This window comes from Erigeron canadensis, chromosome 1, assembly GCF_010389155.1.
Source record: "Erigeron canadensis isolate Cc75 chromosome 1, C_canadensis_v1, whole genome shotgun sequence".
Classification (NCBI taxonomy): domain Eukaryota; kingdom Viridiplantae; phylum Streptophyta; class Magnoliopsida; order Asterales; family Asteraceae; genus Erigeron; species Erigeron canadensis.
The window spans coordinates 54,224,606-54,241,641 of NC_057761.1; the positions used below are offsets into that span (position 1 = coordinate 54,224,606).

At 33.6% G+C, this 17,036-nt stretch overlaps 1 protein-coding gene across 1 annotated transcript; it reads left to right on the top strand.

The window, feature by feature from the left end:
- Positions 1-7,050: 7,050 nt before the first annotated feature.
- On the top strand, positions 7,051-16,517 carry LOC122586125 (DNA glycosylase/AP lyase ROS1-like). Its single transcript, XM_043758232.1, has 20 exons — positions 7,051-7,264; positions 7,546-7,917; positions 8,024-9,619; positions 9,706-10,089; positions 10,202-10,292; positions 10,378-11,542; positions 12,053-12,132; positions 12,249-12,333; positions 12,424-12,515; positions 12,585-12,653; positions 12,765-12,801; positions 12,874-12,956; positions 13,679-14,218; positions 14,730-14,766; positions 14,848-14,905; positions 15,078-15,217; positions 15,320-15,385; positions 15,526-15,640; positions 15,730-15,768; positions 16,054-16,517. Exons 2-20 carry the CDS (start codon positions 7,623-7,625, stop codon positions 16,185-16,187), a joined length of 5,106 nt encoding a protein of 1,701 aa, XP_043614167.1. The 5' UTR covers positions 7,051-7,264; positions 7,546-7,622; the 3' UTR covers positions 16,188-16,517.
- Positions 16,518-17,036: the final 519 nt, after the last annotated feature.

A 17,036-nucleotide genomic window follows, 5' to 3' on the forward strand; every position in this document is an offset into this window, starting at 1 on the left:
AATTTTTTTAAATAGTTTGGCTTGTTTGGGATATTATTATTGTGTTTGAGTCGAGTTAAAGTTAAAAAACAATGCATACTTCAATTTAAATATTTGTAATAAGATAGCAAAAAAAACATTTGTTTTTTATCTATTTATTATAACTTACTAACTAAAAATACTTCGTATGTTAGCCTGAGATAAATTAATAACAATAGAAATAAGAAAATGAATAAAAATTTTTTTATTATTTTGGCCTGATTAAGAATAAATATGACCAAAACGATCATGTTTTCAGATATAATTTAGGTAAAGTTTGTTACAACAAATTAGTAATTTTCATTCCAAAGCCAAAATGACAAACACAATACAACAAGAAGAGGCAACTTGAATGTGAACGTACATAAGTACATAAACCGAACAACTGAACAAGACGAAGCAAATTGTTTACATAAATCGTTGTACTTAAAATATATATGATACTGCTTTTTAATGTAATGAATGTTATGATATTTTCTTGTTTTGATATCGTTGACATCGTGATCGAAAAATTAGTAATTTAAAGAGATTTTAAAACACTGATGGAGTTTCCGATTCAGTAAACAAAGTTTTAACATGTTTGGGTTGAATTTTTTAATTACTTTGTGTTTGGGCTCCACTACCCCAACAAACAAAGGACCTCTGTCTTGAATCTAATTGGTTTTTATTATTATTATTATTATTTGGTTAGTTTCGACCTCTTATTTTCACCTCCTTATTTTAAATTCACCTTTCGAAAAATAAGTGTTCATTGTAATGCTAATAGGTTTATAGAAGAAAATAAAGTTGAAATTAGATAACCACGTTAACAAACACTTTTAGGGTGTATCGATAAGCTGAACTACTGTAATTGGTGAATCTTAGTGTTTTCATGCTTCTAGCATAATGTCTAAAGATAATTAAGATTACTGTAATCAAAATGGATGCCCTTTGTGGCTGTAATTGGTACGTCTTATTGTTTTTGGGCTCCATTCGGCTGGAATAGTGGCCAGTTGTAGATTTCAGCCCACGATAATGGTACCTTTTGGTCATTGAACTGACTCGGATAGAAGTACAGATATTTGCTAGCCGTTAGAATAAACACTTTCATGGATATATAATACAATCATGAAATACTAATAATTGTTACTGTGTGACAAATTATTATGTATAAAATTATAAAATAGGTTACATAACTGTATGTAAGTCGAAATTTGGTTACAAAATCATAATGATCGTTCAGCAAATAAAATTATGTTATAAGATCTTAACAGTCATTAAGAATTATATTATATCTGTTTGATTATAACAGTTAGTCGGTATTCGATATCTAAAAACACCTCACCGTATAATGGTGAAGCCCTGCACGTACTGTAGACTACGAAATGTAGACCATAAACCGTACAGGTGATTCAGAGAAAAAACCCACAGACTTGTCACTCCTAACTCCTAAGAGTCGAACCCAAGACCTGTGGTAATCTGTTTAAAATCTATGATTCCATTCATTCATATACTCCTATCTATTATACGAAGCATAGGCCATGGTAAGAAAAGGTGGTACCAGGGGGAAAAAAATCTCAGATGGGGCAAAATCATAAAATTCATAAAATTTCTTTTAAAAAGGGGGCAAAATATTAAAAATCCATAAGAAATTTAAAACTCTATAAAAAATTTTAAAAATATATGACAAAACTTAAATTTCAAGAGAAGCAATGGACCCCCCTTGCCCCGTTTAGTACCGCCACTGATTATAAGTGTTGTGTTTAGTAAAGAAAAAACTATATTTAAAATATGGAGGATGCTAATATAAGACTGTTAGGTAGCTAAGCTTAAGTGTAGAATATTGACATATAATTTTTTTAATCCATAAAATTCATGAGACCCCATGCATTTATTAATTAAACAAAAAACACTATGAGAAGTTCCACACCTAAATTTAGGTGTCGAACAACCTTATTTACTTTATCTTAAATATATATATATATATCAGATTATGTATACATGATTGAAAATTATTTTTAAAAAGAAAATAATTATTTTATGAGGATAATTACTTTTCTGGTGGTGGTAGGTAAGGAAGGACGTACGCGAAAAAGATTCTCTGCGCGGATACCCACAATAAGATAGGACCGCCAATTTGGTTGTAAAATATCAATGCGGCTCGGCGTAGCATTTAAGACTTGCGTTCACCCCTAAAAAGGTACCCAAGTGCTTCTTCTGTCGCAACATAAATAGAAGCCTTTGGATTGGTCTATCAATCATTTTTTCTTTTAGGAAACAATATCTATCATACAATATAACTTTTTAACACACTATACAAGTTATTAAAACACATGTGTAGTAAATTTATCAAACATATGATAAGAATATCACTTTTTTTCGTTTTTAGACATTACTTTTTCCGTCTCAAGATAAATTAATATAATAAAAAAATCTTTTTAACGTATCTTTTAAAATTATTAACGTAATACCCACAACTTTCGTTTTTAGACATTACTTTTTCCGTCTCAAAATAAATTAATATAATAAAAAAATCTTTTTAACGTATCTTTTAAAATTATTAACGTAATACCCACACAATATAAGAGTGGTAGCAACAATAACGATCGGATGGTAGCGGTGACTATTAATGATGGTGGTGACAGTGATGGTGGCGTCGAATGATATAAGTTACTCTAAATGTAATTAATGTAAATGTGGTAGTGAACATATTTTAAAAGATGAAAGTTTAGGCCTTTAGGATGTAAATTAATTCATTAAGAATAATTAGATAATTTTTTATAATTTAGTAAAGGAGTAGAGTTCAAGATTTATTTTTGAACTTTTATTTTTCTAACTTTTTATATGATTTTTATAGTGTAGTAACGATAATCTTTTTATAACATATATTATTCGTTAGTTATTTTTATCATCATATTTCTTAGATTTATCAAAGATATATAATTGGTTGCCACCCAGTGTACTTTTTCATGCATAAAACCCAAGTATTAATATTTCTTGATTTATCATGCGTAATAATCTTGTATCAAAAAATTATTAATAAGTTATGTTTAGAGAAAATAAATGGTTTCTAAACACAAGTATTAATATTGATATTGATATTTATGTATATAACAGAGTTTTAGTGGAAATCCTAATAAAAGGCACTGACAAGTTAACTTAGTTTGAGATTTTTATTTAGGTTTCTTTATCACAAAATAATGATTATTGTGTTTAAAACCACTTGGTCCATTTTCATATATATATATATATATGTATATATATCCTTATCTGAATCTATTTGCTATGATTAATCTATTCTGTTAGATACATATAACCAAAGTATCATTAATATAACTTAAATATGTTAACTGCATGGATTCGTGGTCTTTTTATTTAATCAAATCTTATCTTAAATTGTTAGACACACAACTAAAAGGAAGACTGAAAGAGTTGTTCAAAACAAAATGTAGTATTTAGTAAGAGAAAAGTGGAATATAAGGTTGTCCGGATGTTTGATATCTAAACTTAGGTGTGAACCTTTTATATATAAATTTTTTGATAATTTTTTATTAATCTATATCTATACTATATTAATAAACAAGCTACCATCCCCTGTTTCAACTTTCTACCTTCAAAATATCCAAAATACCCTTAATTTTCAACACATTCCTAACTCACATACTAAGGTCACGTTTGGTTCGCAGATTCTGATGAAATTGGAATTGAATTTCATTCCTTAGTGCGTTTGGTTGCTTAATGATGAAGGAATATCATTCCGTTGGAATGTCAACATTCCCTCATTTGATGGAATCTCCATTCCATGCGGATGGGGGAAGGAATCTCATTCTGTCTCTCCCTTAAATCTTCAAAAAATGAAAAGCATTTCATCAAATTTCATTCCATCAGATTCCAATTCCTTCAATAGATTCCATTCCATCCAAAAACATTCCGTGAACCAAACGTGCCCTAAATCTATCCAATATATATCCTTAAAATATTTTAGACCCATATTTATCCAAACTATCTATTCTCTTTACTAATTAATTTATATATATATATATATACCTAATATCTCTATAATATTCCAAAAGATACATCCTTTAATCATAAAATAACTACACTACCATTTACGTCAATTACCTTAATTTTAATAACCACTTCGTTACCACCACCGCCACTAGCACCACCCGTTGCCGCTACCAAATCCGTTGCATTACGCGGATATCCATCTCATAAATAAATGTATGGACTCCATTAATTTTATGAATTAAAAAACAACATATAAATATGCCACATCTAAAATTAATTAGTGACCTAACATCCTTATATTCTCATTCCAATTTAGTACGGAGTAATTAGTAGTCAAAAAGTTAGAAAAAGAGGGAACATATATAGATGCATAAACCATCCAAGTTGACACGTGGCGCATGCTAGTAAAGTCTTGGCATGTGTTAATACGCCCACATGGTTTGGTTAGTCAGCTAACTCAACTCACATGATCCATATATATCTGTTGTTATCTTCTCATTGAATAAATCCAAGAATCTCAAATGTACGATTTTACCCCTTATCCTTTTCAAACCAAAATCATTTCACGACGTACAACTTGACATATATTTTTAGTTTAATATTCCATTGAATTAATCGAAGACACGAGACGTCTAGAGAGATAAAAAACTCTAAATTAAAAATTAAAATAAAAAAAAGTGTACGTACCAAACATATTTCACAATTTTCATGCATGCATTTCATTCATGCACTATCTATACTACGTTATAAAATATTATATATTATGAGTATTATATATATAAAATAAAATTAAACTATACATATATAATAAAAAAAATGAATATGGGGTTATTACATATTTAATTTGGATGAAAATTTCTCACAAATTAATTTTTAATATATAAAAAATATGAAGACTTAATCATTTATTTAAAATATTAAAAAACAATTAACATGTGAAAGATTTTTCATTAAAATTATGTATGTAACAACCTAATATTCATTTTTCTCATATAAAAAAATGGTAATTAGGAGGGAACTACTTAGCCCCTTGTACCCTTTAGGTACCATATCGTACTACCGTATATTAGCATCCCGGTGACTTCCCCAGAGAATAGGTGAGAATAACGAATAATGGGTTGCGCTAAGATTCAAACCTGCGCCTTACAAACTCCTAGATCCCTTGTGAAGGGGGTGATGATCACTGGGCTATCAACCCCATGGTTCCATATAATAATATACACTTAGATATTATATACAGTATAATGAGTTGTAATGGCGATTATTGAAGTAGAATTTGATAATGATATAAGACTATTTTTAATAGTATTTCATTTCTTGTATTAGTCATGTCATGTAGTGTCTTGTGAGAAATATTCATATGAGAACTATTTGAATTGAATAAACCATGAAAATCTTTAAATTATAACTTGGTGTTCATGTGTGAACAAGTTAATGCACATATGAACATATCAAGTACTCATACATATCGTTACCTATGTGACTATGTTCATACGTGAATAGTTCTCACATGAACTTTACCGTATAGGAAAAAGTTCATGTGAGAACTATTTGAATTAGAAAAACTATGAGAACTTTCATATTAGAATTTGATATTCATATGTGAACAAATACATGAACATATGTGCATTTATACCTAACATTACTTATGCTCATGTGAATATCACATGTGAAGAGTTCTCACATAAACCTTACCCAATATCTTACTAATACTTTTAGACTGATACACCGATTTTGTTAACAACACCATTTCACTTATTCCATTAAAAAAAAATATATAATACTATTATCAACTAACATAAACACAATAGTCTATCACATTTTTATTAAAGAAAAACAATATATTACTAAATAAACGTTATATTAAAAAAAAATTACCTTACAGTTATATTAAAATAATGTTTCTCTTGTTAAAAGAAACATTATCTACAACCTCAACAACGAGCTACCTATTTCTTCATTGTGAATTTATGAGAAAATTATAGGCTTACCTTCTTAGTGTAAATTTCAAGAATCCTTCTAATGCAAAAGAACTGTTAGGATTTCATAAAGACTTTGTTGTTGATCCTGTCAAGTTCAAACACATCAGCCTCATCATCCAACGTACTGTTGGACCATTAGAATTTGCAAAACGGTCGTGTTTTCTCCAACAATTCCCCGTAAATCAGATTTGAGTAAGAGATGTCAAAGTCTAAAGCTTATTATGGTTATCAAACTGAACACAAACTCCCTAAATTGCTTGGTCGAATTGGAGTACGTTAATATTTTGATTTCTAGTTTAAACATTGTTCTTGCTGTAGCACTTTGCTAGCTTTACATTGATTAATAAAGTTGATTTGAATGTAAAAAAAAAAAAGAAATAAAGAAGAGTCAAAACTTGTTATTATATTCTAGTAATCCTTATGAGTTGAATTGTAAGCTTTTTGACACAAGAACTTCATATTAAATGATCTACCTTTTATATTATAAGGAGAAAAAATCCCATATACTCTTACTTGATATAACAAATTAAAATTTGCATTTTATCTGTTAAACAAAAAGATTAATTGTGAGTAATTAATGGAATATACATGTTGATATAAGTTGAAATATGTATAAGGAATAATTTTTTTCTAATTCATTTATAAATTTATTGTTCAGATACTAGATATGAAATTATAGTGATGTAAACTTTTAACATATCTTTTGGAAAAAGTCAAACATAGTACTATTTTAAACATAATTTTATATTAAAATAAGTTTGTGAAAATTGTTGGAAATGAATGATGATGTAATGAGAAAAGAAACAAAATAAACTTTACGAACCAATCATTGGAGATGCTCTTATTTAGTTAGTATTAAATTCCGTGCAGTTGACTGCACGGATTTTTTATTTTTAGATGAACTTTTAGAATGTCAATATGGTGGTGGGCCCATTTTAAAAATATTATGTAGTATCTTTTTCTTTCTATGTACAAATGGAACCTTATACTAGTGTATTTAATTCACTAGTATAAGAACTCTCAACAACAGAACATAACTAACTTTCGTCTAGAATAACAACTTACTTTCGCCGGAGAATTGCTCCTTATAAACTTGCTGGAAAAAAGCAATGACTAAATATATATATATATATATATTTATATATATAGTTTGTTAGCTTCTCTATATCTCTCTCATCAATCGGCAGAAACATTGCTTTCCCATTAATTTATCTCGCCGACCACCGACTAAATTAGATCTACAACCATAAAAAACAATATCTCCGATCACCGAGGTTAGTCATTTCTGTCTTTCCGGCTATCAATATAGCCGGCGACACTGATTTTCTTGCACACATAATCTGTTGAGTCTTCATGTTCTGCTTTTAATGTTTTCTTGTTTTTTTTATATAGTTATTTACACTTTTATCTTAACATTTATATAACACTATTATCATTGTCTGTAAGATCTGTTGGCTTTTTTTTTTTTTTATGATGTACCCTTTGTTTAATTTGTATAAATTTATCAGGACCTGATCTAATTTCTAATTATAACTATCGGGGGACCAAATTGCAGAATAATGTTTGAAGACGGTGGGGTTGATGTGAATTAGTTGTAACTTTTTTGCCAAGATCGAAGTTTTAGTGTTTTAAATGGATAGAGAGGAAGAAAGTTCATGTTCTCATCAAGAAAAATCTGACTCGAATACGACGGGAAAAAACTGGCTCGGAACTCCTTTCAATGAGCCCATCTATGAAGAAACTTCTATGAGGGAAAGTAATTTAGGGTCAACAAGTCAAATGATTGATTTTAATATAGGAATACATGATAAGCTTTCCATGTATGATGGGGATACATGGCATAATGAGGTGTCTTTTAAAGATCTGCTTGCAATGGCTTCGATCGGGAAATTTGGCATTACTGGTGATGCTATCGGTAGACCACAATGTAAGCACCATCATGGTATTTCGGGTTTTTAATTAGTTGTAAAATAATCTCACTTTGTGTATGCTAATGCATTAAATTAATGTTTAGTTTTTGTGCGGTGTTGTAGATGGGAAGGTAGACTATGCTACCTACTTATCTGATCCACATTTGTCACCACAAACAGTAAATGACCCGTACGTGAGCACAGGGCTGTCCCTTGGATTTACACCGGTGACACCAAATCAAGGGGGAAGAGCAGAGCAGCATAAACAGGTTGAATCTGAAGCAGCGAATTCAAATGAGAATGAAAGAATGAATCTCAATCTTGCAGCAGATAAGGAAAAAGAAAATCTTGATGAACATTCGCAGGCTGATGTTTCTACACTTGCTTCGGTGAATGAAGACATGGAAAAAGGATCGACTGAACAGACCAATTTAAATGAAACGCCACAACAGAAACAAAGAAGAAGAAAGCATAGACCGAAAGTGGTTATAGAAGGCCAACGCAAAAGAGCAAGGAAGCCCGCAACCCCAAAACCAGAAACCCCAAATCCCGGTCCTACCTCGACGGGGAAGAGGAAATATGTCCGGAGAAAGGGGATTGAAAAACCCTCAGAAACGCCTACAGAGGGGGATGTGAGTGGGACGGTCGATCCAAGCACAAGCACAAATCAACAGACCAAGAAAAGACGCAATAGAAAGATCAACTTTGATGAGCCTGAACAACAAACTGAAGTAACAGATGAAAAGACACAACTTGAACACATGGCGGACAAAACAACATGCTCCGCACCCCAAAAACCAAAAACCCCGAAGCCCGGTGCTACCTCGAGGGGAAAAAGGAAATATGTCAGGAAAAAGGGGATTGAAAAATCCACAGAAACGCCCACAGTGGGGGAAGCGAGTGGGACCGTCAATCCGAGCACAAGCACAGATCAACAGACCAAGAAAACATGCAAGAGAAAGATCAATTTTGATGAGCCTGAGAAACGGACTGAAGTAACAGCTGAGAAGACACAAGTTGAACACATGGTTCACAAAACAACAAGCTCGACAAGTGAAGTTGTGGAAATTTCCCAAAAAGTGCTTACTAGTGAGTCTCCAAGCCCTATCACCCCCAGCAAGACTGAGCTACCACGAGGGGTATCAAGAAAGAGCACAAAAGCAACATGTAAGATAAATTTTTTACAAGAAACTCATGATAAAGGAGAGAGTAGCTTACCCAGCCCAAATGAATCCAATTGCAGTACAAGTGCATGTCTTGATAAAGGAAAAGAAGCACAGGGATCAAATGAGGGACTTATAAGAAACATGGATGGAGTTACACTAATCAATGGGAATGCATTAGGAATTAGCGATGAGGAAACATATCTATCGATGTTCACCAACTATAACAGTGGTAGCAACGCCATACATTTATCTGCCATAGGTAAGAAAAAGAGAGTCAGAAAGAAGCAGATGATAGCCACTACGAGTGCTAGTAAAGCACCTGAAATGCCAATAGAAAATGGTGTATGTATGCAGAATTCAAGAAATAAGAAAACCACGGCTTTCAGGATGGTGCATGACACAGTTGCATCTGCTGGAATGATAAATGACAGATATCAGAAGCCCACATATATGGAAACCCATTCTACAGAATTTCAACTTAGTTTGGTAACCAATAGAAACTCTTTGGTGCCTCCTTTCTATCATTACCCACAGTACTTCACAAATCATACAGGTATAAAACATCATTTGTTATTCGAAAAAATAACAATAAATTCTTTATGTATGATTATACTGAGTTCCTCGTGTTGCTTAATGCAGGTTCTAATCCAAGCTTAAGATGCACAAGTACATACGGTATTGAGAAACTAATTCGCCTATTTGGGCAGCTAAATATCAACAGACCGGTGGCAGAAAAGTACAGGAATACAGTTATACCATACATGCCGGGATACAATGAGAAGAATGCTCTTGTTGTATTTCAGCGAGACGGGACTCTGGTTCCTTATATTAAGAAAAGAAAGACACGACCTAAAGTTGATCTAGATGATGAGACGACTAGAGTCTGGAAGCTTCTACTGGAAAATATAAACAGTGAAGGAATAGATGGAACAGATGAGGCAAAAGAGAAATGGTGGGAAGAAGAACGCAAAGTATTCCGAGGCCGTGCAGAATCGTTCATATCACGAATGCATCTTGTGCAAGGTCAGAATATTATGCGTACATGCATTATTATGTGTGTTCTTGCAAGATTTCAGGCTTAAGATTATAATTTAAATGATTCTAACCTTAAACACTGACTATGTGAGTTTTGCAGGGGACAGACGCTTCTCTAAGTGGAAAGGATCTGTTTTAGATTCAGTTGTTGGGGTTTTCCTTACCCAGAACGTATCAGATCATCTATCCAGGTAAGATACAAACGCCATTAACCACACAAGAATTCACTTAATGGTTCTAATTAATAAATTCTAATAAACGTTGCACTATTTGCAGTTCAGCATTTATGTCCCTTGCTGCACGGTATCCACTCAAGTCAAAAAGAAGCAGTGAAACATCCCATGAAGAGGAATCAATCATGTCTGTTAAAGAACCATGCCAAGAAGATGAAGATCGTGGTTCTATGATGATGCAGAATGCTGATCCATGTGAAGAAAAAGAAGTTGTCAATAGCAATGAACCTTCTCAAAATAGTGTCATTAATTTTGACTTAAATGATAACTCAGAATGTGAGGTTCTAGAAATACCTGAAAAAGGTTCAGCAGTGTACAAGGAATCAGTCTTGGATCAAAGAGAATTCGGTGATATCCATTCTTCACAAGACTCGGCACATACATCTCCAAGCTCACAATCTTCAATTGTTAATAACTCGGAAAGATTAGGATCGTCCTTTGTTCACAACTCAAGAGAACAAAAGGACGGGTCTAAATCGACTGCTCTTGATGGGTACACTTCTTTTGTGGAGATGCTACACAAGCAAGGACCCACAACTGTTAATGAAACATACAGTCAACAACTAGCAGAAGATTCATCTGAACAGACACTTTCTGCTAAAGAGCATGAGTTGCCAAACACTTGCACATTAGAAGCTTTGGCATTTGAATCCTTTGAGGTCAGAGAGGAAAGAAAACTTATTCAAGCTCAAAACAAGAAGTCAGCAAGTGCAGAAAGCAGACTTAAAGAAAGCAGAGTATCAGCAGAATCTGCAAATCAAACTGCAGTTCAGATGGTCAAGTCAATAAGTTCACAGGAATCGGTCAAATACTCGAACACATTCATTAACTGTGAGATGCAAGAAGTTGTTGATTTAACAAATGTATCAGTGGAGACATCCAAATCCACTCAGAGCAACAATATCATTGAAGCCTCAGGTGAAACAACACACAAGGTGGTTAACTTTAACTTTAACTTCAATGATAATGACGGTAGTCAAATAGTTAAGGATAATCCTAAAGTTAAGAAAGAGAAAACTGGGAAGGAACAGATTAAAGTTGAATGGGATAACCTGAGATTGGAAGCTGAAGTCAAACAGAAGAGAGAGAGAACACCAGACACAATGGATTCTCTGGACTATGAGGCAGTAAGGGCAGCAAATGTTGATGATGTTGCAGAATCTATCAAGGAAAGGGGTATGAACAATAGGCTAGCAGCAAGAATTAAGGTAATGACATTTCATTCATCAAGAAGCATTTTGTAGTTAGGATAAGCGGCAGGTGGCTGTTTCATTTCGCTTTATATTATAATGCATGAAATGTGTAAACAGGTAGAAAGTTATCCAAGTTATTCAATTCGGATACAAATGATACAGGTCAATTAGGTTCAAAAGGTCAAAAAGGTTCAACAGGTAGAAAGTCATCCAAGTGTATTCAAATGCTTGCAACCTCTTAAATAGCTCTTTTTTAAAACTAACAATTGATTTCCTGCAGATCATACTTTAATGCATCAAATAATGTCAAACTTCAAGAAAATGGAACAAAAAGTTTGTGACAGAACCTGACCCAACCCTTAAACTAACCTGTTTTCAACTGAGCCTACTTTGACCAGTTACCGGCCCACCCATCCCACCCATCTTGCCACCTCTATGGCATCTGGTTGCCATGTTAAATTCTAGTTACAGATTTGAAGTCCTTGAACGAATCTACAGATTTTAATATTAGTTGTATTGGTACAGGATATGCTTGACCGGCTAGTTGAAGACCATGGAAGCATCAACCTTGAATGGTTAAGAGATGTCCCGCCTGACAAAGCCAAGTAAGCCCTTTTACGTTGAACACGATTATCTAGAATGAGTCATTGCTTGAGTCCAGTGTTGAAACGAAACATAAGCATATGCTGTCGATGAGAGCATTAATAATTTTCTCATTTAGGGAGTATCTGTTGAGCTTTAAAGGCTTGGGTTTGAAAAGCGTAGAGTGTATCCGTCTATTAACACTTCACCATCTTGCTTTCCCTGTAAGCATTATATTTTAGAAAGTCAATCATTGAATTAAGTTATTATCATATTTAAAATTTAAATAACCTAATGCATGACCTTTCAATTAGGTTGACACAAATGTCGGACGCATAGCTGTAAGACTTGGATGGGTACCCCTGCAACCGCTTCCTGAGTCCCTACAATTGCATCTTTTAGAGCTGTAAGCATTACTCCCAATGCGAACTCCTTGATGTATGAAAAAAATACTAACACTATGGTTTCTACACAGGTATCCAATTATGGAGTCAATTCAACAGTATCTCTGGCCACGATTGTGCAAGCTTGACCAAAGAACTCTGTATGCAAAAAGTTTCTATGAACTGATACTATACATATAAACATCGTCGTCATCACCACCACCACCACATTAGAATATTTATGACATCATCTTAATTTGATTTATTTACAGGTACGAATTACATTACCAAATGATTACATTTGGAAAGGTAAGGGTGTATACACAAGGAATATAAGTACATCCCTAACTTAACTCTAAATTAAAAACTCAACTGTTGCAGGTTTTTTGTACAAAGACAAAACCAAATTGCAATGCATGCCCACTGAGAGGAGAATGCAGACATTTTGCAAGTGCATTTGCAAGGTTTGAGCAACATCTGATCCACACTAAAACTCTAATTAGGATAAACAAATAATAAATCTCTTGCGGTAGATTTTGCACGGTTTTATTGCTATAGCTACATTGCAAGTTTGGTAATACACATCTCTTGTATATACAAAATAAAGTTGGCAGATCAACCGGAGTACCTATAAGTGGTTCGACTCGGGTAATATTTCATCTTTGCCGAGTCAAACGGGTACTAAAAATTGCACACCAAGGAAACATCGGGCCAAAAGTTGCCAAAGTGTGTTTGTAATGGAGAAAGCCTTCCAAATTATTCTCTTCAAAGCATCAAATGATTATTGAAATGGCATGAACTTTTCAAATCATATATGAAACCGTATTTATTAAAGCTAAAATTTTGGAGAAAAAGAAGTTCAATTCAACCCAACCCACCCTGCCACCCGTGTTGCTACCTCTAGCACACAAGTTACAAACAATGGCTATGGAAATAACCCAAGCTTTCTTTTCCTAATAAATTACAAAACATAGATTTAACCTTATGTGTCAATTGCTGACTTAACCTCATAGAACCCAAAGTTTTTTAACAAAACAAAAACTGATGCTTACACGATAATAAAAGTAATGTACTGTTCAGTAAACGTTCATTTATTTTTTAGAGTTTGAAATGTGGATTTTAACCATTGGTTACATGTTACAGTTATTAAAAAAGACCTTGACACAAACTTTAACTGACAATGCAGTGCAAGGCTGGGGCTGCCAGCACCGGAGAAAAGTGCAAACGGAACTGGTCAAAACGCTGTAGGGATGATAGATCAACCTTCAACGAGTATAAACAGAACTGCTCAAAGCCCTGTTAGGATGATAGATCTACCTCCAGCTTGTAACCAGCTGCAACAGTTGTCTGAATCCCAAAACAGCAATTCTGTTATTAAAGAAACAGAAACAACAGGGCCTATAGTAGAGTTACCAGCAACACCAGGGCCTATAATTGAGGTGCCAGCATCGCCAGAGCCAATCATTGAGGTACCAGCAACACCAGAGCCAGAACAGATAAACCAAGAACTTGATATAGAGGACTTCTATGAAGACCCAGAAGAAATTCCAATGATCAAGCTCAATGTTGAACAGTTCACTCAGAACTTGCAAACTTTCATGGAGAGTCACATGGAACTTAGAGAAGGTGACATGTCAAAGGCATTAGTAGCCCTAACATCAGAAGCTGCATCAATCCCAACGCCTAAACTTAAGAATGTGAGCCAGCTAAGAACAGAACACCAAGTGTAAGTGACCGCTATCCTATGTCATTTTGCTTATTCTGTTCTATTCCTTACGAGTAATTTTTATACAGATAATGCAATAATAATAATAGAAAACATATATCTAGAATATTGCCACATGGTATATGAGATAGAGAGAACTAAATAGCTTAATTATTGCAAATCGACTCCCAAGAATAGGGTATTAGGGGATTTAAATTTTATATTTTCTATGATATATAATTAAGTTTGTCTAAAAGCAGACGGGATCAAATTGGTAGTTATCTAAACATTCAACATTTCTGGGATATTCCAAAAAGAAAGCTTCCACCCTGTTAGGTACTACCCACATTCATCAACGATAAATTTGTATAATATATGAAGCAAAATATGTGTTAGAGATAATGATCACTTTGTGAAAATACCATAAAGTGTGTGGTAACTAACCTAACTGCACATCCAAATCTAGAAAGAGAATGGTGTATCTTTTTGCAATGGGTTTAATCCTGATGCCTTTTTCTAATCAACTTTGCAGCTACGAGCTTCCAGATTCACATCCTCTTTTGGAAGGGGTAAGTACACCAAAAAATTTGTAATATATAATTTCCTCTTGTTAGATTTCAATTCCTCAACAAATGATCGCTAAATTTCAGATGGACACACGGGAGCCCGATGATCCTTGCTCGTACCTCCTCGCAATCTGGACACCTGGTAATCAATAAATATAGAAATGAGTATCAGTAGCCAAGTACATATAGATGTTGCAAAACCATAATTGCACTTCTTAAGCTTGTGAACTGTAGTGAGATGAAAAAAGACAGCTATATATTGGTTGTGTGAATGCTGATTTAATTATATGCCATGTTTCATTCTTGTATGACAGGTGAAACTGCAGATTCGATTCAGCCACCAGAAGGACAATGTTGCTCCCAAGAATCTGGCATGTTATGCAACAAAGAAACATGTTTCTTCTGCAATAGCACACGAGAGGCAAATTCCCAAACTGTTCGTGGGACACTTCTGGTGAGAATCATATACAACCACTGCTTTATATCTCATTAGTATATGTTAGGCTACACATTACAGAAACTGGCTATATCTTATCTTAATCTACATCATCAACAGATACCATGTCGAACTGCTATGAGAGGGAGCTTTCCACTCAATGGCACGTATTTCCAAGTTAATGAGGTATATCATAATGCTGGCTCTGATAACCTAAATGTATCATAAATATCAAGCGGTCTTGTATTTAGCCCTTTCTTTCCTTACAGTTGGGTAAGAATGTTATTCTCCGGTTTTTAATAATATAAACTTTCAATGAGGTACAGGTGTTTGCAGACCATGCGTCAAGCCTTAACCCAATAGCTGTCCCCAGATCTTGGTTATGGAATTTACCAAGAAGAACGGTGTACTTTGGAACTTCTATACCAACGATATTCAAAGGTAAAACGAAAATAAATTAAACTTGATATGCATAATAGCAGTGTATTATTACACAAACTTATCCCATACTAACTTTTTTTATCTGCCAGGCATGACGACTGAAGCTATTCAATACTGCTTCTGGAGAGGTACGTAAATATAAAGATCCCTATATTAATGTGTGGTTTTCAGTTTTGCTGCGTTCATATTTCTACAACAAAAGATAAGCATAACGACACAAACTAGTACATCAACTACAGTGATTTTAGAGGAGGGGATATGCGCAATCTTGAAATTGAAGTAATTATCTGTTGTTCCCACAACAAAGTTTCCTACGAGGGTTTAAAGTCATCCATTAATGAACGCTAAAAAAAAACTCTCTTAATAAAACTATTGTATCATTTCTCTCAAGTTTGGTTTTAATAATGTATCAGGGTTTGTTTGCGTGAGGGGATTTGAGCAGAAGACACGAGCCCCCCGTCCACTGATGGCGAGGCTACACTTCCCAATTAGCCATTTAAAAAGATACAAAGCAATGGCTGATGAAAAAGAGAAGTCAAAGCAGTAAAAGACCTTGAGGCAGTTGTTAAAAGTCTGTCCTACATATAAAATGCCAGAATAACCATGTACAAATATCAAGAGAAGGCATACAGATTTTTTAAAAGCTCAAGGTTGGCTGTCCATGACCACGGTGGCAGTATCCACAGTTTAGAAATCATAGAGACAGCAGTTGACTTGTATAACCCAAAGATGAAGTATGGTAGCAGTCCCTTATTTGTGCTATATATATTGTTCTAGCTTTTAAAATATGTTTAGGACCTTTTCTTTTAGTGGTAGCAGTTCCTTTTTGGTGCTATAATACGAGTAATAATATGCCAAGTGGAAAAGATTCATTTCATTGCAGATTCAACAAAGATAACTCTGCTGAAATCTCAATCTCTTAACTATATTATCTTTATTAAAAGCACTACATTTGCAACCTACAAGGAGCCAAGTAAACAAACCTTAAAGAGAATCATCACAAATGGTAAAAATTGAAAATCTCTTAACAAAAATTAAGCAACAACTATCAGGAACCTAACACCATTAACTAATTCTTAATTCAAGAGATTTTCACAAACAAGCTACAGCGAACAATTGTTGCACATTCTATCTTGCAAGTCATGGCCGATGACAGATAAATCAATCAATAGGTATATTTTATAAAAAAATATATATTAAATAAATATTAATATATTATATTGCAAGGACACACTAAATCAGTATTCAGATGTAAAAACGTAATTTAATTAATTCTGTAAACATACCTCTTTGAGATCCAAATTGATATCAATATATGCGGAGAGAGATATTTGTTGTTGTGATGATTGTTAGTTGGCGGTTTTAGTGATTTTCCCGCTTTCTTCGACATTTTGGA